Genomic DNA, 26,319 nt, shown 5'->3' on the forward strand with positions numbered 1-26,319 from the left:
ACTGTAGAGCATAAGAAGAAGAGTAATGTAAAATGAAGTTTAAAAAATTAGGTAGGGTCAAAGTTATTAAGATATTTAAAAGCCAAAGACAGGAATTATACTTGATCCTGGAAGCAATAAAAATCCACTGGAATTGACTTCATAGGGTTATGTCTCAATCAGACCTGCACTGAGGAAAAGTCACATTGGCTGCTATGTGAAGTTTGGACTGGAGAGGGAAGAGACTGGAGGCAGGAAGACCCATTAGGAAGTTCTTGCAATAATTTAGACAAGATGTGATGAGGGTCTCAATTCTCACACAAGTAGCTGTGTGAGCACTGATAAAAAGATGGAGTCAAGAGATGGCATAGTAGTAGAAATGATTAGATTTGGTAACTAATTAATTGGATGTGTGGGTTGAGGGAATATGAGGAGTTGAGGGTAACACTGAGATTACTGACATGTGGTGCTCTCAAGAAAAATTGGGAACTTTGGGATAAGGTGGATTCTGGGGAAAATATAATAAATGAGTTCTGTTTTAGACATGTTGAGTTTGAGATGCCTGCAGGACATCCCGTTCTAAAGGTCCAATAATTATTTGATGAGGTAAGACTGAAGCTCAAGAGAGAGACTAGGGTTGACTAGATAGATCTGGGAGCCATCCTGTATAGAGAAGATAATTGAATCTATTGGAATTGGTGAGGTCACCAAGTGAGAAAATATATAGAGAAAAGAGAGCACAGGATAGAAACTTAGAGAACTCCCGCGGTTAAGGGGATGGTGAACCAGCTAAGGAGACTGAAGAATGATCAGAAATGTAGGTGGTGAACTAGGAGAGAGTAGCATCATGAAAACCTAGAGATGATAAAGTATCCAGGAAGAAAGAGTGGTCAATAGTATTCAATGGTTCAGACAAGTCAAGAAGGATGAGAACTGAGAAATGGCCATCAGGTTTGGCAATTTAAAGATCATTAGTAACTTTGGGGGAAAGAAGTCTCATTTGAATGATAAGTTTGGAAACCAAAGAGCAAAGGATTGAGAAGTGAATTAGAGCAGAGGAAGTAGAGGCAAAAAAAAAATAGCTCACTGGGAGTAGAGGAGGGAGAAGATACATATTCAAAAATTAAGGTAATTCAAAAACAAAATGAATCAGTAAAAATAAAACCAAATGATTCCGTAAATTTTCATCTGCTAATGATGTCTAACAGGTAGATTTCTTTGTTGATTGTAACAGGAAGGATGATGACCAAGGCTGAGGGTGATGGAAGCTGAAGGGTGCTGAGGATAATGAGGTATCTGAAATTAGAGCTCCTTTCTTAATAGTTTACATTCCCATTTCAAGAGGCAGGGGAATGGACTAGATCAGACTGCTTTAGGTCCTAACACTGTGATTTTATGTGTCATCATCACATCAGATTTTAAATTTCTCCATGGGAAGACTTAAGAACTGATACAGAATGGAGTAAGCTTAACCAGGAAAACAACATACACATTTACTGTAACAATGCAAAGGAATGAACAGCAGTAACAACAAAACCCCGAAATTGAATGCTATGTGATTATAATGACCAAGTTTGTCCTTGAAGGAGAAAAGAGAAAATGCACCTGCCTCCCTTCTTTGCAAAGTGGATGTAGAACATTACAGATACCATTAGACTTGGTTGATTTGCTGATTAGTTTTGCTGAACTGTTTTTTTTTTAATTTTTTTCTTTGCTAAGTAGGGGATACAAAAGATAATTGGAAACTAAAGTGATAAAGGAAAAATATATCAATAATATTAAACATTCAAAAACTTAAATTTCTCTAGGGATAGTCTTTGGTTCTTATAATGGTTAGCATGATTCCATGGACACAGTGTAAATGTAAAAATAGACAGTATTATTAACAGCTGTATTAGATAGAATGGTTCTGGCCACTGTCTTGGAAATTTAATAGGCTTAAATTCACAGGCTTATCTATGAAAGAGAAATAAAACATATAGAAAACATGAAGATCATTCATTACATAGACTATCTTTTAAAAATCATTTATTTGAGAAAATACTCATGGAAAACAACTTTAAAATTCTAGTTCATATAATAGCCAAGAAAAATAATTTATTTTAGGTTTGAATTCACTTGTCATCATGCAAAGTAATACTTCTGTACAATACTTTTTGCCACCTCTCTGGCTGATTGAAACTTTTGTCAAGAAAGTAATAGATCTAGATATCTGAATCCACTTAATCCTTAACAATGGGGTAGTATCAGATAGCTGCTACCATCTCTTGGTTACCATAGCACATGACCAAGTCCCTTCTAAAGACAGTCTTGCTCAGAGTGGGGGACTTATCAACAGCAGCTTAAAGCTGCATATGCCAACCTTCACAATCCTAGCTTAGTGGAATGACTTATATACCTAACAGGTACTCCTTATGATCTAGCTTAGTACTGTCTTTAATCCCTATCCAACTGAATTTCATTTTGGACCCAAGAATTACTTCTTCAGGACCATGGTCAGCACAGAACATGCAGCTCTGTAAAGCTGAAATAAAATTGATCCAGGCAACGTACTCAATATATTACAGTGACTGAAATGAAAGGGAACAGTGCAGAGGAAATGAACTCTCTGGCTTCAATTATCTGACTGGGGCCCCTTTTGATGGAAGATAAACTGGAAGATATTTACACTAATATCTCTTTGAAGCCACAAAAAATGTTTAGGTCTTCTTTGACACTTATTGGGCACTACTTGCGCTTTTGGATTGTTTATGCTGTCATTACTTATTAAATAGAAATGTTTCATATCTGACATGTGCTCCAGTCGACTACCTGATAGAGTTTTCACATGCTGAGACTCATGAGGCTGACTACCTTCTGGTAAAAGGAAGGGGTATGGAAGCAGACCGCCTTGCTCCAGTTTAGATCAAGTGACTGAAGGTGAGACATCTAGGAGTCACCAAGAGAGGGAAGCAGGACACCATGCTTAGAAAGATTCATTCCATCTTTCAGTCCAATACCCAGAGAAAGTCCCTGACTGATGAAAGCCCTTACTATGATGGAACCAGCCCAACTGTAAGGCTGATCCGCAGCAGCTCTGTATACGTTGTAGGAGGCAATGGAGAGAAATTCAGTGAGTCCTTAAAGAAATACAAAAGTACCACCAGCATTGACACCAACATGTACTACCAGCAAAATGAAGAGGATCAAGCATGGACCTACTCCCGGACTCAGGACTGCTTGCAGTATTTACAGGACCTCTTAGCCCTGAGGAAAAAATATCTCAACAGCCTCAATGAATTAAGGGCCAGTCGCACCCATGGTATTTCTTCAACTTCTTCCAAATCTTCCAAGGGAGGAAAAAAACCTTTTGGCCCATTACTTCTTAAGGAACATAAGGTAGGCACAACTGTACCATAATAGGTAGATAAGTTTCTTTCCAATTGTCTGGCATGATTTCCTCTGAGCATTGTCCATTTTTCCTCTTTCACTGTCCAATTTATTTACTTAGTTAATTTCTGAACACTTGCCAATTATTCTTCAGAACACTGCCTTTCCTTTTCCCCAACCTGAGGAATGAAGGATATACTTATCTTTATTTTTTTTAAAACTTGGGAAGAAGAGACAGATAACTGCAGCCACACAATAGCCAACATTCAGATGAAAAGTGAAAATTAAGATAAAATCAGATATTTCTAGGGACAAATTTGTCATGATATAAACCAAGCTAGAGAGTTTAACTTCAGGCCTCCTCTTTAGGTGTTTTAAGGTTATTTCCATGGACACAGAGACAGTCAGTGACTCACAGAGAATCCCAGAGTCAGTATATAGAGGGAAGAAAACTCAAATTCAGAGATACCTATAATTGTTGGAATGCCTTGAATTTATTCAATGTTCTGTATTTTAAAAATGATCTTTGTAAACCTTGGTTTATTTTGCCCTTACAAAAGGACTGGTAGGTAGAACAGGTGTTATTATCTCCGTTTTATGAGGACATGGAGACTAAAAGAAATGCTATATCACATGACTTCTATTGCATCACCCCTTTTCATCACTCCTATATTCAACTTTGTAGACCAGAAACTGATCATGTACATGGGTTTGAATCTGTTATTGTATGTTCTTTTATATTTTCATTTCTCTCTACCCCAGTGATTAGGCAATAAACCACTCTGGGGCAGGTCTTGTGTTTTCTACTTTGTAACTCTCTACACTGTTGTGCACACAGTGCACACTTAATGAATGGTGAATGGTTGATTGACTGACTGCCAAATCTCAGGTGTCGTGGGTCATTCTCACTAATTTAAACTGTCCATATTTAGCTCCAAAGATGAGCAGTTCAAAGAATGATTTGAACACTCTGAAAGTAGGCCAGTAGGTCCCTTGGCACTTGTACAAGAAGAGAAAGAATGACTTGCAGTATCCTCCTGGGGTGCCATGCTTGCTATATCATTCTAGATGTACTGTGCTACAATAGAAAGAACCCACTTTGGAGTCAGAGGACCTAGGTTTAAATCATACCTCTGATGCTAACTTTGTGACCTTGGGAAATTTATTAAATTTCATTAACCTCAGTGTAGAGTGAAGAGGTTGGACTCTATGGATTTTAAGGCCTATAGTGTCTGCCAAACTATGATCCAATGATCTCCCTTCCAGAAAGAATTGATTAGTATTGACAGCAGTGATAAATATCAATATGTTGCCAAGAGGGAATCCCCTTCCTCTTCCTTTTTCTCTCACTCCTCTGTCCTTCTGAAGGGAAACAGGGAGATTAGGAGTAGGGACCGTGTTAAGGGAACTGGATAGCGTTTACAGGAATATCTGGGGAATAGAGTGAAGATCATATAAAAACTTTGGAAATCCTTCAGAAATGACCTCACTTCCCTCCATGCCAGTCATCTGTTGGGAAGCAGCTGGTAGGGGCCAAAGAAGACAGTTTGCACATCATGATGTTCCTTGTAGCTGCTTTTTAGATTATGAGCTCCTTGAGGTCAGGAAAGATACCGTTTTTAATTTTTGTGTCTCCAGTATGTAACACAATATCTTTCATGTAGTAGTAGGTGTTTAACAAATGTTTGTTGAATTGAATTATGTGAACTGCTTCGAAGTAGCTACTTGCCTCATTTTCTTTTTTTTTATTGTAAGCTCTTTGGTGTAAGGACCCTATCTTACTCATAATTATGTCACACATCATGCCAAGCTTAGATCTTTACAAATAGTAGAGGGCCAATAATACTGAATTGGGATTAATTCAGTTGAGTGCATTATTCTATCATTGAAAAAGCTCCTCCCTGAGAGTCATGTGGGGAGTGTCCATCCTCCATGTTCTTTTCAAGATTCATTCACAGCCTCTGGTGTTCAATGGAGAAACTGTCAAGGTCCTGAGGTTCTGATAAGCACTTTAGAAAGGGCTCCAGAATGGGAAAATCAAAGTCTCAGGTTGTGAGAAGGAATTTACCTGCCTGTCTCAGGTTCAACAACTATTTAATTAAAATATTTTTTAAGAGTTAATTGTGTTTAGAACACTGAGTGAGATAAAAAGCTTCATTAAGATGCAATCTTTTCCCTCATGGAGTTTACAGTCAACATAGATAAATAGTTACAACACAAAATGGTACGTAATAAGCCCATTGTAGAGGATCCAACAATATGCTAGTGGTTCTCTTGAAAAAACATCTGACACTGTTACAGGGATAGGCATATACATGTATATATAATACACACACATATACATATACATAAATATATGTGTATGTATATATATATATTTATATGTAGGGACCTGCATATTTTGTAAAAAGGCTGATAATTTGTAACCAAATGGACAAAAGGTACTTTATGAACAAGTCAGTCCATGTCATGTCAGATACTGTTGTTTTAGTTTTTTGCACCTGGCTAAGGATAAGGGGCTTGTAAGGGTTCAATTTAATTCAATCGAACAAACATTTATGAAGTATTTACTATGTGCCAAGCACTAGACTAGGCATAAGAGATTAAAAAGGTAAAAAATGAAATTGTTTCTTTCCCTCAAAAAGCTTATAGTCTTGTGAGGGTATGTGACTTGCACTCATATAAGTATAAGAAAAAGTTATCTTAAGACTTAAGCTGAGTCTAGAAGGAAGAAAAGTATTCTGAATAGTGAAGATGAGGAGACAATGCTTTCTAAGCACTGGTAGTGATGACCTTTGAGAATGTACAGATGCCAGAGATGCAGAAGGAGCTGTAGAGCTTGAAGAAAAGCTGTTTTTAGTGGGAAGTCACCTGCAAAAATATTGACATCATCTGGAAGTAACAATTCATTAATGAACTTCTAAAAGCTTAGCTCCAATTAATTTATCAAACTTTCAGAGTCCCTGAGAGAATGGACCTCAGGATCAATAGGTTATAATTCAGGGAATGAATCAGAACATTTTGGGAGGCAGCTAGGTGATGAAACGGTTAGAGTACCAGCCCTGGAGTCAGGAGGACCTGAGTTCAAATCCAGCCTCAGACACTTATTAGCTAGTTGTGTGACTCTGGGTAAGTCACTTAACCCCCATTGCCTCAAAAAAAAAAAAAAAACCCACACACATTTTTTAAAAATGAGGCAGCTGGATGGCACAATGGGTACAGAGAGCACAGGCCCTGGATTCAGGAAGATCTGAGTTCAAACCTGGCCTCAGACACTTGACACTTACTAGTTGTGTGACCCTGGGCAAGTCACTTCACCCCATTGCCTCTCAAAAAAACTAATTAGGACATTTCTAAAACAAAAAGGAAGGGAGGGAGGGACAGAAGAAGGAAGGTAGGACAGAAGGAAGGAAGGAGAGAAGGAGGGAAGAAGGGACAGAGAAGGAAGAAAGGAAACAGATAAAATAGGAAAGGAAGGAAGGAGGGAGGAGAGGAGGAAGGAAGGAAGCAAGGAGAAAGGAAGGAGGGAGGGAGAGAGGAAGGAAAGAAGAAAGAGAGGGCAGAGAGGAAGGAAGGAAAGAAGTAAGTATTTGCTAGGCATCAACTATGTGCCAGGAATTTTGCTAAGAGCTTTACAAATATATCATTTGATCCTCACAATAACCTTGAGAGATAGGTGCTATTATTATCTCCATTTTATAGTTGAGGAAACTGAGGTAAACAAATAAAGTGACTTAGGGTCACATAGCTAGTAAGTGTCTAAGGCTGGATTTAAACTCAGGACTTTCTGACTCTATCGCTGCACTTGTCTAGAGGGGACATTACTAAGATAGCTGAGGGTCATGAGGGCATTGATCCCTTGAAAAAATGGACGGATTACCACAAAGGAGTTAAATGAGACTTTGAGATAAATTTTATTTATTTTACAGTTTTCCTTAGATCTAGTACTTTAAATGACATAGACCAAGTGGTCATCTGCCCTGGGTCATACCGTGTCATGTATGAGAAATGAGGAATGAAAAGGTTTCATCCAGCCTATCGATGGATTAATATTGATCCTTTTTGCTTTTATATCATAGTAATTTCTAAACATTCCTCTCACCAGGCATGCACCAACAAGCCAAAGAAAAATAAGTTAAAGAAAACCAATCAACACAGTAATTCAGCTGACAACATTTACAATATTCCATACCCCTAAAGGAAAGAGAGGGATGCTCTTTCCCAGTCTCTTTTCTGGGAACAAGATGGATCACCATAATTACACAGGGCTCATCTTCATTTTATTTCTCTTTACATTATTGTTGTCATTGTGTATATCATTTTCTGGGTTCTGTTAACTTTACTCTGCATCAGTTCATATAGATCTTCCCATATCTCTTGGAATTTCTCATATTTGTCTTTCCTTCTGGTGCAATAATAATAAATTCATGTATCACAAATTTTTTAGCCATTCCCACAATCAACAGGTACCCCCTTTATTACTATTTCTTTACTATCACAGGAAGTTCTGCCATGAATGTTTTGCTCCAGACTCTTTAAATCTGAATTGGTCAGCCAGCATGATCCCATTCTTTTCCTTTCTCTCACATAATTAAATTAGTCAATGAGCAATTTTATTTCCCTCAAATCCATGCAAATCATAGAGATGGACACTGTGGGTTTTGTAGGGAGGGCACACCACTTACCCATGGGATATACAACAGAATCATCAGCATTTACCTTGTGGTCATTCCAACAGTCACACCACTGTCCTGCTTCCTTCTCTTCATTTTTGATTTTGGGGAGCCAAATTACAGCATTGGTGGTTGGCATCATCTCCCCTTTCTCTAGGAAAAAAATCTGGTTGAATTGGAGAGAGGCTGAAAGAAGGTTTGTTTGTTTTTTCTCCTTCCTATGCCCTTGGTGGTGTGTGACAAGCAACCTTCTCTCCACTAATCCATTACTTCTTTCAAAACTCATCTTTTCCAGAAAGCTTTCTTTGATTATTTCTACCCAATTTTGATTAGTATTCTACTCTGACTCTTCACAGTCCTTATGTTTAAAATTGATAATATCTGGCATTAGTTGATTTGATGACTGGAAAATATTTTAAAGTTACAATGGATTCCCAACCAGATCATCCAGAACCACCTAGTCACCACTCTGATGGGGACTATATGTATACAAGGTGTCCCAAAAGTCTTAGTGTAGTTTTAAGCTATTAAAGGTTTAAACTGCACTAAGACTTTTGGGACACCCAATATATACTTCAATATTTAACAAATTATTGATTTTATCATTGTGAGTTTTTCTTCTAGCCATAACAATTATAATATCTCCTGGACTAAATCTGCTAATCTTTGTTTTCCCCCAATTTCATAAACATATATATGTATATATACACATGTATGTATACATATATACATCTATAGTAGATACATATATGCATATATACTATAGATTTATATACCATATAGTTGACTATATAGTATACATGTATCCATATACTATACACATGAATAATTTGTAGTGTGTATATATATATACATATATATACATACCATATAGTCTATTATATCATATATAGGTACATACATGTATAATATACACTCACACATACACTCATAGTTTATATGTATATACATGCATATTATACTTTCAGTACACTTTCAATATTTTATAGTATACTGCCATATATAGTATATACCATATATTTTTATTCAGTCATTTGAGTCGTGTCTGACTCTTTGTGACTCCATTTGGAGTTTTCTTGGTAAAGATACTAGAGTGCTTTGCCATTTCCTTCTCCAGCTCATTTTACAGATGAAGAAACTGAGGCAAACAGGGTTAAGTGATTTGCTTAGCATCACATATCTAGTAAGTGTCTGAGGCTGTATTTGAACTCAGGAAAACAAGTCTTCCTGACTCCAGGCCCAGCACTCTATCCACTGCACCACCTAGCTGCCCCTTATATATTATATATGATATATACTACATATGGTAGTATATATGTGTATAGTAGATATATACACATGTACTACATAGATGTATGTGTACATATGTATAGGTATCTATGTGTATATATCTATATCTATATCTATGTCTATGTGTATGTATGTGTGTTTTTATTTTTGGTCCACATCTATGCAGTCATTGGTATAGAGAACTCTTGGTATGGAAGTTCCTTTAATTTATCAATAACTTGTTTTCTTAGATGTCCCCTGGGGAGGCATTTAAAGGTTAATTGACTTGCCCCGGGTCTATTACAGAGAGAGAAAAGCAGGACTTGAACCCAGATCTTTCTAATTTGACTCAATGATTTTCTATGAAAAACAATTTGTAAATGATGAGAAAAACATGAAAACAAAGAGCAACAGGGGCAGCTAGGTGGTGCAGTGGATAGAGCACCGACCCTGGAGTCAGGAGGACCTGAGCTCAAATCTGGCTTCACACACTTGACGCTTATTAGCTGTGTGACCCGGGGCAAGTCAGGGTCTCAAAAAAGAAAGAAATAGCATGGGTTTATGCATACACACATATGTATGTATTATGTACGTATAGTCTTACCAGGTAAGTAATGAGATTAGGAGGTAGAGTTTAAGGAGTCACAGAAGAACAGAACAGCGACGAGCCTTTTGTAAGCATTCAGTGGTAGCAGGAAGAGTTCAGGACTAGAACTAGAGGCCAGTTTGGGGGCTGGAGGAAATGTTTTGTAATTAACCACATGTGAGCAAGTCACTGTCCCTCTGCGCCTCAGTTTCCTTATCTGTAAAATGAGGCAGTTGGTTGCACTGTGTTGCAACTACAATCTTCCTGTAGCTCTAAATCTCTGATCCTGGACGTGCATCATTTGGCCCTGGTGAGGCAGCTCTGTAGGCCTGACTGTAGTCCTCCCACTGCCTTGGAGAAGGGAAGAGCCCAGAGTTCGGAGAGTGGGTGAAACCAGGGAGGATGAGCTGCAAAGAGCAAGCTTAGGAAGAGGATCCAAACAGTCCTGGAGAGGTTAGACATCTGGGCAAGAAACCCAGTGGTCTTTGGTATGGAAAGCTGCACGCTCTGACACGTGTGAAAAGGTAATTTGAAATGCAGACCCATGGTGGGGGGGGGTGAAATCTTGAAAGGGGCAATTCTGAAAACCACTGAAGGCTGAGTGTGAACAGCATATTGGACGAGAGCCTGTAATGTGATACGGCCGAAGAAAAGGCCCATTCTATTTAGAGCTGCCTGTAGGGTTGCACAAAAGAGCTGTTGCGTCATGGAATGCCGTCCCCTTGCTCCGTGTGACACTAAGGACCCCGCCGATGGAATGCAGGCTTCTGGGTTTAGTGAAGACGTAAACTCGTGGCAGCAGTCCAGATAAGAGAGGAGAGAGGGGAAGAGAAAAGGCAAGATTGATGGAGAAGCAATGTCTTGGATGGACACTGGACACTCCCCATATCCGTATTGGTTCTAAAGGTGAATTCAACATAGCTGAAGCCTGCCTTGGACTTCATCCATCCAAAGGAGTTTAGTTACTGAAGTACCTTAACAACTTTTGTGTAGGAGAGATACTGGTATCCAGTGACAGGAGTCCTGAGCAAGGCATTGGAAGACCTAAGTTCACATCGCAGCTCTTACTGGACGTCTGATCTTAGGTTAGGCAAGGGTCTTTCTGTGCCTCAGTTTCTTTATTTGTATACAACCTGTTTACTGGAATGCTACAACTCTGGGCTCATAGGGTCAGTCTTAGAGGTAACCCACCTCCGGACCCCTCAAATCATATTTCTTTGGTTAACACAGCTTGGATATAACTCATGCCTAGGTTCCCAGAGACGCAGATATAAAAATTCTCTAGATCTCATACACACATTCAAAGTTAAAAAAAAAAACCAATATGTTAATCAAGTAAGGACAATCTTTCTTTCACCTCACAGAAAATGTCAAAAATATGTATCCTAACAGCTTGGATTCCTCCCAGAAGATAGAAAAAATCTAGAAAAATGGAACAGAGTAGAATAGCCCTTTAACTGTAGGGTCATAGGGAAATTCTGAGGGGACCACAGAGTTCAGGGCTGTAAAGCTTCCAATAGCTGATAGGAACACTGTATTTGCATGAAGCATCCTTCCCAGGCCTTGATAATAGTAATAATAATAGCTAGCATTTATATAGCACCTACTATGTGCCAGATAGTATGATAAGCACTTTATAAACATTATCTCATTCAAGATCCTCACAATGAACATGGGAGGTAGGTACTATTACTATCCCCATTTTACAGTAGAGGAAACTGAGGCAGACAATGGTTAAGTGACTTGCCCAAGGTCACACAGCTGTCTGAGTATCAGTATCTGAGGCTGAATTTGAACTCAAGTCTTCTTGACTCCAGGCCCAACACTTGATCCACTGTACCACGTAGTTGTTTTGAAGTATGTTATAACCACTAAGAGATAGTACAGCATAGTGGATAAAGTAAAGAATCTAGAATCAAGAAGGCCTGAGTTTAAATCCCATCTCTGATACTTACTAACTGTGTGATCATGGGAAAGTCTCTTGCCCATTAAAAAGAAAGTTTAAGCTTTAGTTTCTTTATCTAGAAAACAAGAGGTTGAACTAGAGGTCTTCAGGTCTTGTCTTGACTGAGGGCCTGCTCATCAGCATCCTTTTTTTTTTTTTTTTTTTTGGAGCGGCAATCAGGATTAAGTGACTTGCCCAGGGTCATACGGATAGTAAGTGTCTGAGGCCAGATTTGAAATCAGGTCCTCATGACTCCCAAGCTAGGGCTCTATCCACTGAGCCACGTAGCTGCCCCTCCATTTTTATTTTTGCAGCCATCGCACTCAAGGACCTTGACTCTAGGAGTTTCCTATTGCGCAAACACAGTGAAGCATCTCCTTCTTTAGGCTACATGCAGCCTGTTCCAAAAAGTCTTAGTGCAGTTTCACTAGCTTAAAACTGCACTAAAATAAATTAGTAGTTAAACCTAAGTTTGAGTTTTGTTAGTGTTAACTTAAAACTAACAGTTTTAAGTGCTAGTAAAACTGCACTAAGACTTTTGGGACACACCGTATTATAAACATTGCATTAGGACAAGTCAACAAGCATCTACCTCTGAGGCCCTTCATGTCTAAATCAATGACCTCCTGCTCTAGGTTCCCATCTCTTTGTCACCTTATTGTCATCACTTCACTCTATTGTCTCTTTTCCCTACAAATACTATCCTTTATCCCAATAAGAAAACAGACAAAAACTATTCCTTTCTCTCCACTTTTCTTGGCAGTATGTAGACCCTGTTACACTTGCCTTTGATGAGGGTCTAATGTAAATTAGGAAGAATCCTAAGATCAATAGGCATAGAGGTGCAGAGGAAGGAGTTGGTAGAGGGGGTAGGGGGGTGGTGAAAAAGCTTAATGGTCACCAATCTAGGACATATCATAAGGAAGAGACCATTCATTCATTCCATCCTTCAAGATCAACCAACTTTGGAAGCAAATGAACTGTTCCCATATAGATAGTAAATAGCCAAGGTTCAGCTTTTTTCCCCCTATAAATAGTTTTTATAACGAATTAGAAAATCACCAACAAACATAAACATTTCCATACACAAGGAAGTCCAGAAAATAGCGATTATACAAGAAACCACAAATCCACAACCTATAGCTTGTTCCTCTATGAAATGTTACATGGTACTTCCAACATTGCTCTGCCTATATGTGTCCCCCACCTCCCCCAAACTCCTCTCTAGTCTCCTATGTCTTTTTAAAAGCGTCATTTGTATATTCTTTATATTGTTCCCTTATAAGCATCATCATCACAGCCGCTTTATTATCCCCCCATTCTCCATCCCTACATATGAAGAGCATACAAAGAAGTATGGTCAAGCAAAATATATTTGGGTTGTTGTGGTCATGACTGGAAGGGTTCAGCTTTTAACCCAGCTAGGTGAGCCTTAAAAGCTTAAAGGCCACCACCTAGAGTTACTGTCTTGGAAACAGAAGGGCATGTGCCTTGAATAACATAATTCCCTGGCTTGATATGTCATCACTGAACTGCATAACGAATGGAAAGCCTGAAAAGCAGGTACATGTGGCAGAAAGAACATTAGACTTGAGAGGCAGAAAGTCAGGTTCAACTCTCATCTCTGGCACTTACTAGTTATGTGACCACTGGGAAGTCACTTAGGTCCTCCGAGCCTCAGTTTCCTCATCTGTAAGGTGAGGATAATAATAATAAACTACGTCATGGGGTTGTCAGGGGAAAGTGTTTAGGAATACTATGCAAATGGGAGTTATTTCAGATAAAAACAGATTGGGAAAGGAAGAGAAACAGAGTCATTGTAGATGCTATGGGAGATAGGAACAGAGTTCATATCCCTGGGGAAGCCTGGAGAAGTTGCCAGAAACAGACAGAATGAAGTTAATTAGGACAAATGCAGAAGTATAGCTTGGGAGGAAGAATGACCTGCACCGAAGCAAGCTTGGGGATGATCAGGAAAGAGAAATATAAGGATCCGGAAGACTGAATTCAAATCCCATCTCCAATAAATAAAAACCATATGACCTTAGGAAAGTCATTTCAGCTCTCTACAAAATGGAAACAACATATCCATAGTACTTCCCTCACAGGCTTATTTGGAAACTCAGACAACTATGTGTGTGTGTGTGTGTGTGTGTGTGTGTGCGCGCGCGCGCGCATGCGCACATATTTTGTTGTTGTTCAGTAGTTTTTCTGTCATGTTTGACTCTTTGTGACCCTTTTTGGGATTTTCTTCGCAAGGATGCTAGAGTGGTTTGTTTTGTGTCCTTCTCTAGTTCATTTTACAAATGGGGAAACTGAGGCAAACAGGGTTATGAGACTTGCCTAAGGTCACACAGCTAATGTCTGACATCAGATTTGAACTTAGGTCCTCCTGACTCTAGGACCAACACTCTATCCACTATGCCACTAAGCTACCTCTGAGATTATTTATGTATAGGAAGTGCTTTTTAAAACCGTAAAGCTATTATAATTATAGAATTTATAGCTAGAAGGATCCTTAGAGAGCAGCTAATCCAGTGCTCCCATTTTATAAATGAGGAAACTGAGTCCCAGAGCGGGGAAGTGGTTTTACTCATAGTCCCAAAGGTAATAAACAGCTGACCCAGGATTCATCTTAAGTCCTCTGACTCCCAAATCCTGTGGTCTTGATTCCACACTGCAGCTGCCTTGTTATCATAATAACAACCAGCATTTATACAGTGCTTTAAACTTTGCAGAGCATTTTCCATACATTGTCTCATTTGAACCTCATGATCAATCTGAGAAGCTAGTGTGTCAGGTGTGATTATTCCCACTTTGGAGGTGGGGAAACTGAGGTTTTGAGAAGGTGAAGTAACTTGGACAGGGTCTAGTAAGTGTCCCAAGTAGGATTCCAACTCAAATTTTTTTGTATCCATGTCCAATTGTATCCACAATGCCACCCAGATGCCTCTAGTGCTGGGGGGATGGAGGAGGGATCCAGCTACAGATGCTATCCTTTCAATGACTGACAAATTGGTTGGACTCAGTGTGTTTGGCCAAGGAAGGTAGGAAAGATGACCCAGTTATGAGAGGAGATCTTTCTCTGGGAAGGATTGATCTCTGAATGATGGAGTCTTGATCCCTCAGTGTACAGATTGGTCAGGTATAAATAACGTTCAGTTAATGATGTATAATTGTCCATTTTTCACTTTTCATTCACAATCAGGATTCAAATGCTCTTCCACCAGAAAAAGTTGTATCATGATAAAGGAATGAATAGCCCACCAGAGGCTTCTGAAGCGGACCCAGAAGAGCAGTCTGTTCTAGGTCAGCTCGTGAGTTTACTTGTCTAAGTTTCCAGGTGTGGCTGGAACAGTACCAGGCACATGGTGCGAGGGAATGAGAAGCCTGAAGCTTCTCCTGAGATCTCCTAAAGCCTATAGGTTTAGAGCCAATGAGCTTGGAAGCCCTAAAATGTTCCCATGTTTGGAGCAATAGGCTGGGTTGCAGTTTTGAGGCCAGGCTGGCAAACTTTTGAGAGCTGGCAATATAGGCTGTAAGCCCCAGCTGAGATGTGAAGATAGGTCAATGGTCCGACAGTGATTTATTTAGTTACAAGTTCACATGCAAAGATGTCTCCCTAGGGATAGTTTCAGATGACTTATAAGAGGTTCACAAGAATCCAGAGAAACAACAGTAGCAACATTCCTTAAAGTTAGCTTCTGCCCAACAGTGTGAATAGTCAACAAGGCCAAGTTCTTTTCCTATTGGTTTCTTTTGTTAAGTCTTCTAAAGATAAGAGATCAATACTTGTTTTCTTTAAGCATCCAAACGCCAGGTCTAGTTGAAACAAGACAATTTGTTCAGGTGGTTTTGAGTCTAGTTCCAATGTTAGCTTTCCAGTCATTTAAAAATGAATGGAACAGGTCAAGTGAAGGGTTAATTGGCAAACCACCCGGATGTTGGAGGCAGGGTTTCTGTGAAACTCTGGCTCTGGAATAAGGAGACCCAGGTTCAAACCTAGACTCTGAGGTTTCCTATTTGTATGACCTTGGGTAAGTCACTTGATCTCCCTAGGTCTCATTTTCCTCATCTATAAAATGAGGGGTTGGATTAGATCACTTTTGAGGTCTCTTCTAACTCTACATCTACAATAATAAATACTACAATTTATATAGTGCTTTAAGGTTGGCCAAATACTTTATGAGCTCTTAACAGCCTTCTGAGGGTGTGTTCAATCATTTTTCAATCGTGTCCAACTCTTATACCCCCATCTTGGCAAAGATACCAGGGTGGTTTGCCATTTCCTTCTCCAGTTCATTTTACTAATGAGGAAACTGAGGCAAACAGGGTTAAGCCTAGGGTCACACAGCTAGTAAAAGGTCTGAGGCCGGATTTGAACTCAGGAAAATGAATCTTCTTGGATTCCAAGCTCCATCCACTGCACCACCCAGCTGCCCCACCCTGTGGGGGACAGAGGGAGGTGCTATTATTATCTCTATCTTACAGATAAAGAAACTAATCAGCTTATCAGAGTTATCCAGATGGTAAATGTCTGAGGCAGGTAAATTAGTATCTAAATCTTCCTGCTTCTAAGCTACGGGCTACATCTAATTATGATCCTATGCTAAAATGGAATACTCTGGAGGCAAGATTAATAATAATAATAATAGTAATAGTAATAATAATAATAAACTATCATTTATATAGAACTTGAAGGTTTGCAAAATGAACTTCCATATATTATCTCATTTAATCATTACGACAAATCTGGGAGGTAGGGGCTATTTATTGTTATCCCCATTTGACAGATGAGGAAACTGAGACAGAGAATGTTTAAATGACTTACCCAGGGTCACACACCCAGTAAGCGTCTGAGGCAAGATTCCAACTCAGGTCTTCTGACTCCAGGCTCAACACAATATCCTTTGCGCCATCTCTCTGTCATGATTGAGATATCTTCTTTAAACAAAACATGTTAAGGGGTTGACCTTTATCAGAGACTTCTCAGCATTGCAAGAAATTATAGACTTACAGTTCTTTTCCCTGTGGAAAGTAGTTCAGCCTAAGTAGTTCAGATTATGTTTCCCTCTGCTTTATCCTCCACAGACTTTGCTATCATTTAACTGCAGCTGTAACATTTCAATGTAATGAAAGTCAGGAGACTTGGGTTCAGGGGTATGCTGGCAAATGTTTAACAATTGGCTCTCTGGGGGAAAAAATGTATACATGACACATTTTAAAGTGTAATCTACATTATTCACACTTTCCCCCTCTTTCTCAAGTCTACACTAGGCAATGAACACAATAATAAAATCAAGTTCTTATTTATAGTTTTTGCTGATTTCTGAAGTGTAAATGTTCACAATGAAAATTTAACAGCCAGCTCTCACTGGCAGGTTTGAGCTGGCTCCAGAGCATTGTGCCTAAGGCCTAGTCCTGGCTCTGCCTCTTGTTAGATAAATGACCTTGGGCAAGTCATTACTTCTTTTAAGGTCTCGTCTTGAGGTCCCCTTCTGGCTCTCAAGTTCTGCAATCTGTGATGTAAGTTCAGAAACACAGTTGTAATTGAATGCCAGATACGGCAAATGAGGACTAGTGGATCTGAACAGGCTTGCTACTTAAAACCACTGTTGGCTTTTAAAACTTGGAGTGTTTAAATGGTTTCACTCCCCCCTTCCCCTTTTCTCATAAAAATGTCTCCAAAGGCTGTTATTTCTATTTCATGATTCAATGAAACATGCTTAGGAAATGATCTGGTTGAGGAGGGAATCTGTCCAAATTACCCCTTTTGTGTGGAATTGTGGGTAGACTTTTAAAGCAAGATTCAATTTACCTGAAGAGCTCTGGATGTCTGCAAAGATGCTTCACTGATGTTTTCTTTATTTTCGTATGACAAAGAGAAATGATTAGTTGTGGTCCGAATCCAAGAGCACACTCTATAAATATAAAAGAAAACAAGTCAACCTATTTAAAATAGTCCCATAGAAATATGAATTTCATGTATTTGGACACGTTTGAGGGGTAGCATGTCAGAGCCCATAGAAAGTCAACCTTGGAACCACAAATTTGTTGTTGTTCAGCCATGTCTGGTTCTTCGTGACCCCATGGACCATGCTGTCCATGGGGTTCTCTTAGCAAAGATATAGGAGCGGTTTGCCATTTCCTTCTCCAGCTCATTTTACAGATGAGGAAACTGAGGCAAACAGAGGTTAATTGACTTGCCCAGGGTGACACAGCTGGTAAGTGTCTAAGATTTGAACTCTGGTCTTCCTGACTCCAGGCCCAGCACTCTGAACCACCTAGCTGGGTTCAGATTTGGCCTTTTATACGTACTGGTTGTATGGTCCTGGGCTTGACCTCTAGACCAGAAGTGTCAAACATGGGGACTGAGGGCTTACATGAGGTCAGCACTCCCCAGTGGTGCACAAACCAGATTAAAATGCAATTGGAAAATATTTTTTAAATCAATAAAAAAAAAATAAAACATAGATAATGCTAATTTATGATTTTCCAAGTCAATATGGACCTGTTCTACTTGAGTTTGATATCACTGCTCTAGTCAACTCCTTAAGACTAGAAATTTCAGAGAAGATGCCAACATGCATCAGTAGAAAGTTTCTTTACCTGGGAGCTTTCTAAATCAAGGAAATCACAAGGTCAGTTTTTATCCCTTATTTATACATAGATGTGTATTTATGTACATATACATGCACACACAGGGAAATATCATCTTGTTTCCCATCATGCCAAGCTACAGTTTTTACTCTTGTTCAGCTTTAAGACTACATTTCCCAAATGAAGTTTAAAAGATTTAAATCTATAATTGCTTATGTCAACCTGAATTCATAAATATTTCTAGTCAGTCATTATAAATAATGACATAAAATGAATATATAATATCATTATATATAATGTCCTCAATCCCATGATTTAGTCTCCTCACATGCTGATTCTGTCTTATCTATCTATCTATCTATCTATCTATCTGTCTATCTACCTAGCTAGCTAGCTATTTACCTAGCTATCTATTCATTCATTTATTTACTTATTTAGGTGGCTAGGGAGCACAGTGCATTGAGAGCCTTGAGTCAGGAAGACTTGAGTTCAAATTCAGCTTCAGATATTAGCTGTGTGACCTTGGGCAAGTCACTTAGTCTTTGTGTGCCTCAGTTTCCTCATCTGTAAAATGAGGATAATAATAGCAGGATTGTTGTGAGGATTAAATGATATAATAATTATAAAGAGCTTAGCATAGTATCTGGTACATGGTAAGCATCATATAAATATTAGCTATGCTGAATGAGGGCCCTGCGCTGTTCTGTTCTCTCTTCCATACTGTTCTTTGCTGGATGTCTCTATGTTTTCTATGGCCAGCTGCTGCTTGAACTTTTCCCTCATTAAAGGAGAGGTCCAATAGTTTTTGTAAGGGCTATTTAGCTCTTTTGTGATTTCAGGTCCTAGCCAACTGTATCCAGCCAGCTGGCTAGAGAAACTTTTAGACTTTTAAGTTTGTTTTTTGAACTCCTTTCCCCCTCCTGCTGTTACTCCAACTCTCTCAGTCTAATTTCTTATTTAAGTTAAGGCCAAACATTCATTTTAAATCCTATCATACTTCTGGGTCACTAAGCTGGTTCTATTCCAGTCATCCTGGGGACTCCGCTTAACAAAACTGCAAGGAGATTCTTCTCAATGCTTCTAATGCCTCTGGTTACCAAGGAAAACAATTCTAGAGCTAGGCTAAAAAGGACTGGCAGCAGCTGGTGGAACTGGTGACTTTTACACTTAGCAACTAAAATTATTTTACTCCCCCTTGGTGGTATTCTAATCTGTATACTCCTTTCCTGAAATGCCATTAAAACTCCTCTCTTTTTCTTTTTCCTGGTTACCCCAACTCATTCAATAATAAGAACTCAGATTTATAGAATCTTTGTCAGAATCAATGTCTGAGGATAAGCTTAATTGAATCTGCCAAGGCTGATTGCTAGGAGGCAGCCTATGAGATAATGACCTTTTCAGGCACAGTAGCTCATGGTGTCCATAACAATAACTGAAACTTATACAACACTTAAAGTCTGCATATATTTGTATATATTATGTCATTTGAGCTTCACAACAAGCCCCAAAACGTAGGTACTACTATTATTATTCCCACTTTACAGATGAGAAAGTTGAGGCTTATTGAGGTTAAGTGACTTGGTGACCGCACAATTAGCAAGTGTCATAGACAAGATTTGTATTCAGGTCTTCTTGACCCCAAGTCCAGCATTCCATTTACTATATAATACTGCATTCTTGTTCAGTAATTCTTCAGTCGTATCTGACCCTTCATGATTCCGTTTGGGGTTTTCTTGGCAAGGATGCTAGAGTGGTTTGCTATTTTATTCTCCAGATCATTTTACAGATGAGGAAACTGAGGCAAACAGGGTTAAGTTGTCCAGGGTCACACAACTAGAAAGTGTCTGAGACCAGATATGAACTCAGGAAGAAGAGTTTTCCTGACTCCAGGCCTAGCACTCTATGCACTGTGCTACCTAGCTGCCTCAACACTGTATTATACCATTTCTACTAAAGTATGGAAGGATTCTAATCTGCCCTAGTGAAGCGCTTGCTCACACCAGTGAAGTCACAGATCAACTGAAATATGTTGAAATGTCATCACCTACAAAGCACTTTTCATATATTATTTTACTTGATCTTCGCAACAACCTATTAGATAGTACAAGTATTATGCCTATTTCGTTGACAGGCTCAGAGAAATTCAGGGTTGGAGAGCTGACCAAGGGTTACATAGCTAGTAAGCTGCAAAACCAACTCAGAACTTTCGACTCCAAATCTAGCTCCAATATCATAAAGCTTTGTAATGCTCTTTCTACTAGCTACTTTTTTGAAAGTGACTCCTTTCCTTCTATCAGTGACAATGGTAACCTGCACAGAAATCTAACATGCAAGGAGACTAAGAGGCCATTTAATGCACCAAGGAAAACTTTCAACGTCCTAGTTCATAGTTCTCTGAAGAGGAAAAGGCCCAAGCGAAGGTATAGGCAGTAGCCTAGCAGCCATGTATCAAGGACTGCCTAAAACAGTATACCTTAAAGAAATGGCATACTTTAAAAGGCATAAAGTGTCACTTTTTTGGGGGAGGGAATATACCAACTGTCCCAGGGCAACTAAGACTGTTTACTAGGCAAGCCTAGTAAATCATGGACAGAGAAAGATCAGTGAGAAGTCAAATGTGATAACATAAGTAAAGCACATTGCAAATCTTAAAGTCCTACAGGCATAGCTCAGAGATACTGTGGGTTTGGTTCTAGACCACTGCAATAAAGTGAATCCCATGAATTTTTTGGTTTCCCAGTGCACATAAAAGTTATATTTACACTATATTGTAGTCTATTAAGTGTGCAATAGTATTATATCTAAAAACATACATATTTTAATAAAAATACTTTTTTGATAAAAGATGCTAACCATCACCCGTGCCTTTGGTGAGCTATAATCTTTTGCTGGTGGAAGGTCTTGCCTTAATGTTGATGGCTGCTGTGCTCGCTGAAGGTTGGGGTGGCCATGGCAATTTCTTAAAATAAGACAATGATGAAGTTTGCCACATTAGTTGACTCGTCCTTTCACTTGAATACCTAGAAGCCATTGTAGGGTTATTAGTCTAATTTCAATATTTTTGTGTCTCAGGGAATAGGGAGGCATGAGGACAAGGAAAGAGGCTGGGATGGCAGGCTGGTGGCACAGTCAGAACACACAACATTTATTAAGCTCATCATCTTACATGGGCACAATTCATGATGCCCCAAAACAGTTACAAGTAACATCAATGATCATTGACCACAGATCACTATAACAGATATAATTGTAATGTAAAAAGTTTGAAATATTGTGAGAATTACCAAAACATGACACAGAGACACAATGTGAGCACATTCTATTAGAAAAATGATATCAATAGACTTGCTTGATGCAGGGTTGCCACAAACCTTCAATTTCTTAAAAAAAAAAATACCAATATATGTGAAGCACAATAAATCAAAGAGCAATAAAACAAGGTATGCCTGTACATAAACACTAGCTATTATTAGTAGTTATAGGCTCTGGGGTGTCTTTCTCATTCTCTTCTTGAGATAGAGGTATTCTTCAGCTGGTAGAATTGTGGTTCTGTGATACCTGCCTTTACCCCAGCAAATGTTTATTGAAACACATCCTTTAAATCCCATTAATTTGCAAATAGAAGACTCACTATTTGTTTCAGTTTGAGACTGTTATTGCTCAGTTGGGTAACAATTCAATTTAGCAAACATTTTTTTTTTCTTATCTTCTTGGATGATAGTGAATCAGTGCCTTCTCATCTCTTTCTGTTGTATTACAGAAGATACCACTGAAGAAAGCACCTCGATTGAATGCAGATGTAATGGAAGCCATCGCTTTCTTCGATTCCATCATTGCTGAATTGGAGACAGAGAAATGTCCTCGAGCTCCTGTGGCAGAGCCCCCAAATGAAGACGTCGACTTTGATGGTAAATGCACCAAACACATTGAAAAAGGAATTGTTTGGGTAGCAAAAGACATGGAGTGGGTGGTGCTTAGTTAAGGCCATAGGCTGATGTTGCCATTTTCCCTTTGGGGACCCCAACAGTGCCTTCTGCCTAGCCCCACCTACATCGAGTCTCTCAACTACTATTCCAGCTCTTCTGTATCCTTCTTCTTCCAATGCCATTCAATTCAACATTTATTAAGCACCTGCTATGTTCATGGTGTGACAGTGCTATGAATACAAAAGAAAAAATAAACCAGGCCTGTTTTACAGGAGATTTTTTGGGGGTCTGCTCCTGCTGCTACTGTATTGCTCCCTATATCTTTAGCACAATTCCTGGTATGTAGTCAGTGCTTAATAAATGCTTATTTATTAAATGACTGACTGTTGCCCTCATTTCCACAGCCCAATATCATTCACCCACTTGCATGGGAAGTAGCATATTACAGTAGAAAAGAACCATGGATTTGAAGATTTGAGATTTGAGAACCTAACTTCAAATCCCAAGTCTGCAACTTACCATTTTTATGACCCTGGGCAAGTCATAGCTTCTCTGTGCCTCAGTTTCCTCATTTTTAAAATGAGAGTGTTAAACTAGATGACCTCTGACAACTCTTAATCCATGAACCTATAGTATACACAGAAGGGAGGAAGGAAACAAGCATTTATTAAGCACCTACTATGTGCCAGGCAGGGTGATAAGCACTTTATAAATATCTCATTCGATTCTCATGACAACCCTGGGAGGAAGGTGCTATTATTATCTTCTTTTTACAGTTGAGGAAACCAAGGCAAATGGAGGTTAAGTGACTTGCCCAAGGTATATAGCTATCAAGTGTTTAAGGTTATATTTGAACTCAGGTCTTCCTGTCTCCAGGCCCAACACAATCTGGTGCTGCCAGAGAAATGTAGTCCTTAGGGCAGTTAGGTGGTACAGTGGATAGAGCTCTGGCCTTGGAGTCAGGAGGACCTGAGTTCAAATCTGGTCTTTGACATGTACTAGCTGTGTACCCTGGGCAAGTCATTTAACCCGGATTGCCTCACCAAAAAGGAAAAACAAAACAAAACAAAACAAAAATCATAGTCCTTCCATAGACAAAGTTCAGGACAATCTCTGGTGAACTTGGATTTAAAAAGGATTACTACCCCACCCCTCTCCCCCTACCACCCAGTCTCAGAAAAGATTGAGGGAATTTTTTTCCTCTCAGAAGGGTATATTATTAGCCTTTTCCAGAGAGAAGTGGGTCGGTGAATTGAGCTCACCTTAAAATTACTATTTACCTTTCAACAGCTTTGAAATATGATTTATTAACAGTGGTCTAATTAAATGGTGTTTTCTTTCCTGTCTTAATTCAATCTAGACCAATTTAGGGATATGGGAGCATTTGGTGTGATTATTCCACAATTCTTGTGAAGTTTATCCAATGCCCAAAGGGAATTCAACTCTTTTGTTGATGTTCTTGTTCATCTGGCCTTCATGGTGATGTGGAGGATATTCTGATCACCACTGGATTCTGTGAAATGTTCCTAAACAGTGCCCCTGACCCAGACTTCCTAAGGTTGAGATTTGGAGAACAGTTTGTTATATGTGAGAGTTCAGTGGAGATATTTCTGAGAGAGTTATACCTTTGTTTTGACTCTCAAAATCTGAAAATAATGTTCTTTTTTTAAAAATTTTTAAATTTTTTTTATTATGAACTTAACAATAATTAACAACCATTCCAAATACAAAAAAGAGAATTGTATATGAGACTATGAATTTCTGTTCATTTATTAAAAGCATACATTAAGTTTAATTAAGTTTTAACAGGCAGCTAAGTGGCTCAGTGGATGGAGCTCTGGGCCTAGAGTCAGGAAGATCTGAGCTCAAATATGGCCTCAGACACTTACTAGCCATGTGTCTCTGGGCAAGTTACTTAGCTCTGTTTGCCTTAATCCACTTGGAGAAGGAAATGTCAAATCACTCCAATATCTTTGCAGAGAAAATCTCATGGACAGCGTTATTGTGCTATGGCTCAAGGAGTCACAAAGAGTCGGAAATGACTGAACAAAAACAAAATCACCCTGTTTTTGTCCCCTTCTGAATTTGTGTGTCTTCAGTGTATTTTTTTTAATATTTAATTGACACTCATTGTCCTTTTTTGACTCCTTTGTCACCTTCCACCTACTCTCTCCCTCTCTCCCATAGAAACACTCCCTTGTAACCAATAAATGGTATCCATTTTTTTGGTCCCCAAATGGGAAATATCTTAAACTTTTCAGCTCCTTTCTTTACTGTCTTTGTATTTTTTGGTTCCTGCATTGTGATTCACCTTTGCCTGGTCAGAGAGCCATCTTGTGGATGATCCCTCCTTTCTTCCAGTGGCCACCAGCTCCCAGGAACACAGCTTACACTCCAACTGGATCCTTCGGGCCCCTCGAAGGCACTCAGAAGACATCACGTCTCATACCATTCGGATAATGGAAAGTCATCTTCGGAAGAATATTGAGAGGAGGACCATCGGCACTCAGAGGAGGCTGGAAAGGCATCCCATTTACTTGCCCAAGGCAGTGGAGGGTGCTTTCAATACCTTAAAATTTAAACCCAAAGCCAGCAGAAAAGAGTAAGTACTTAAGAAAAGGACTTATTCACTCCTGTCTGACTCTTCATGACCCCATTTTGGAGTTTTCTTGGCAAAGATACTGGAATGATTTGCCACTTCCTTCTCCAGGTCATTTTACAGATGAGGAAACTGAGACAAAGAGGGTTAAGTGACTTGCCTAGGGTCACACACGGTGTCTGAGGTCAGATTTGAACTCAGGTCTTTCTGACTCCAGGCCCAGAGCACTATCCACTGCATCATCAAGCTGCCCTAAGATAAAGACTAAAAATAGTTTATGTTCCTATTGTTTTTATGGGTTTTTTTTTCAGAGTATTTTCCTCACAAGCTTGAGAGGTAAGGAATGGGAGTTTGTTTTTTAATTCTAGACTTGTGATTTCAGCAGTATTGGGAGCTCCCCAGTGTGGAAATTCCCTCCACTGATGCATATCAACAACTTCTCTGTAAGTTATAATTTTACAAGAATATAAATCCTATCAATCAGAAGTTTCCTATATGAGCTTCCTATATCATTTGCTATATGATTCCATCCCTGTCTATAGTCTCAGTGAGCTTTCTTTGGCACTGAGAGGTTAAATACCACCCTCATGGTCACACAACTAGCATGCATCAGAGAGCAGACTTGAACTCGGGTTTTCCTGCCTCCAAGGCTAGCTCTTTAACTACTCTGGGCAAGTATTATCCTATTTAAAAGTGGAGAAACTGAGACTCGGGGGGGCTAAGTTACTTGTCCACAGAAACACAACTTGAGCTGAAATTTTATCTATGCTTTCAACTCTTGAGTCCAGCGATCTTTCCACTGGGAGCATTTCCATTTTAAGTCATCTTTCCACAGGAGAGCATACTGTCTCTCTAAGCAGCAGCATCTCTACACTGCCCTTCCTTCCACTTAAAGTAACAGTCTCACCCCCCCCCCCCCCCCCCCCCCCCCCCCCCCTAAAGGCACCCCCCCCCCCCCCCCCCCCCCCGAGGACCAGCCAGAGTCTAAAGTCTCACTCTAAGTCTTTCCTTCTCCCATGGCTATAACTTCCCTCTCTCCATGCCAACCATGGATCATCAGTGGAAAAGTCCAATATTTGGGGAATGATCAGCGCATTCCCAGGAAATAATGAAAGTCAAAGGTTTCTTGGGATCTGTGGTGGTACAGGGCAGCCCCAAATCAGGCTTAACTGCCTTCTCTCTGCCTTCTTCCCTCCAGCCTGGGGACCTCCAAGCAGATTCTCTTCAGCCTAACATGTGAAGAACCTGAATGGGATACAGAGTTCTTCTCCCTGGAGTCAATGGCAGCATCCAGAGAAGAAAGCTACGAGGCAGAGGTCCCCTCTCAACACTGGTTCCTTTCTGAGAGTCCTTGGCAACAGACTATGTACTGA

At 39.4% G+C, this 26,319-nt stretch overlaps 1 protein-coding gene across 1 annotated transcript; it reads left to right on the forward strand.

The window, feature by feature from the left end:
* Window positions 1–2,940: 2,940 nt before the first annotated feature.
* Window positions 2,941–26,319, forward strand: CUNH13orf42 (chromosome unknown C13orf42 homolog). Its single transcript, XM_027856915.1, has 4 exons — window positions 2,941–3,357; window positions 22,182–22,329; window positions 24,709–24,949; window positions 26,145–26,319. The coding sequence occupies exons 1-4, from the start codon at window positions 2,941–2,943 to the stop codon at window positions 26,317–26,319; spliced, it is 981 nt and encodes a 326-aa protein (XP_027712716.1).

This window comes from Vombatus ursinus, unplaced genomic scaffold (genome assembly GCF_900497805.2).
Source record: "Vombatus ursinus unplaced genomic scaffold, bare-nosed wombat genome assembly UNPS02011700.1, whole genome shotgun sequence".
NCBI classification, from domain to species: domain Eukaryota; kingdom Metazoa; phylum Chordata; class Mammalia; order Diprotodontia; family Vombatidae; genus Vombatus; species Vombatus ursinus.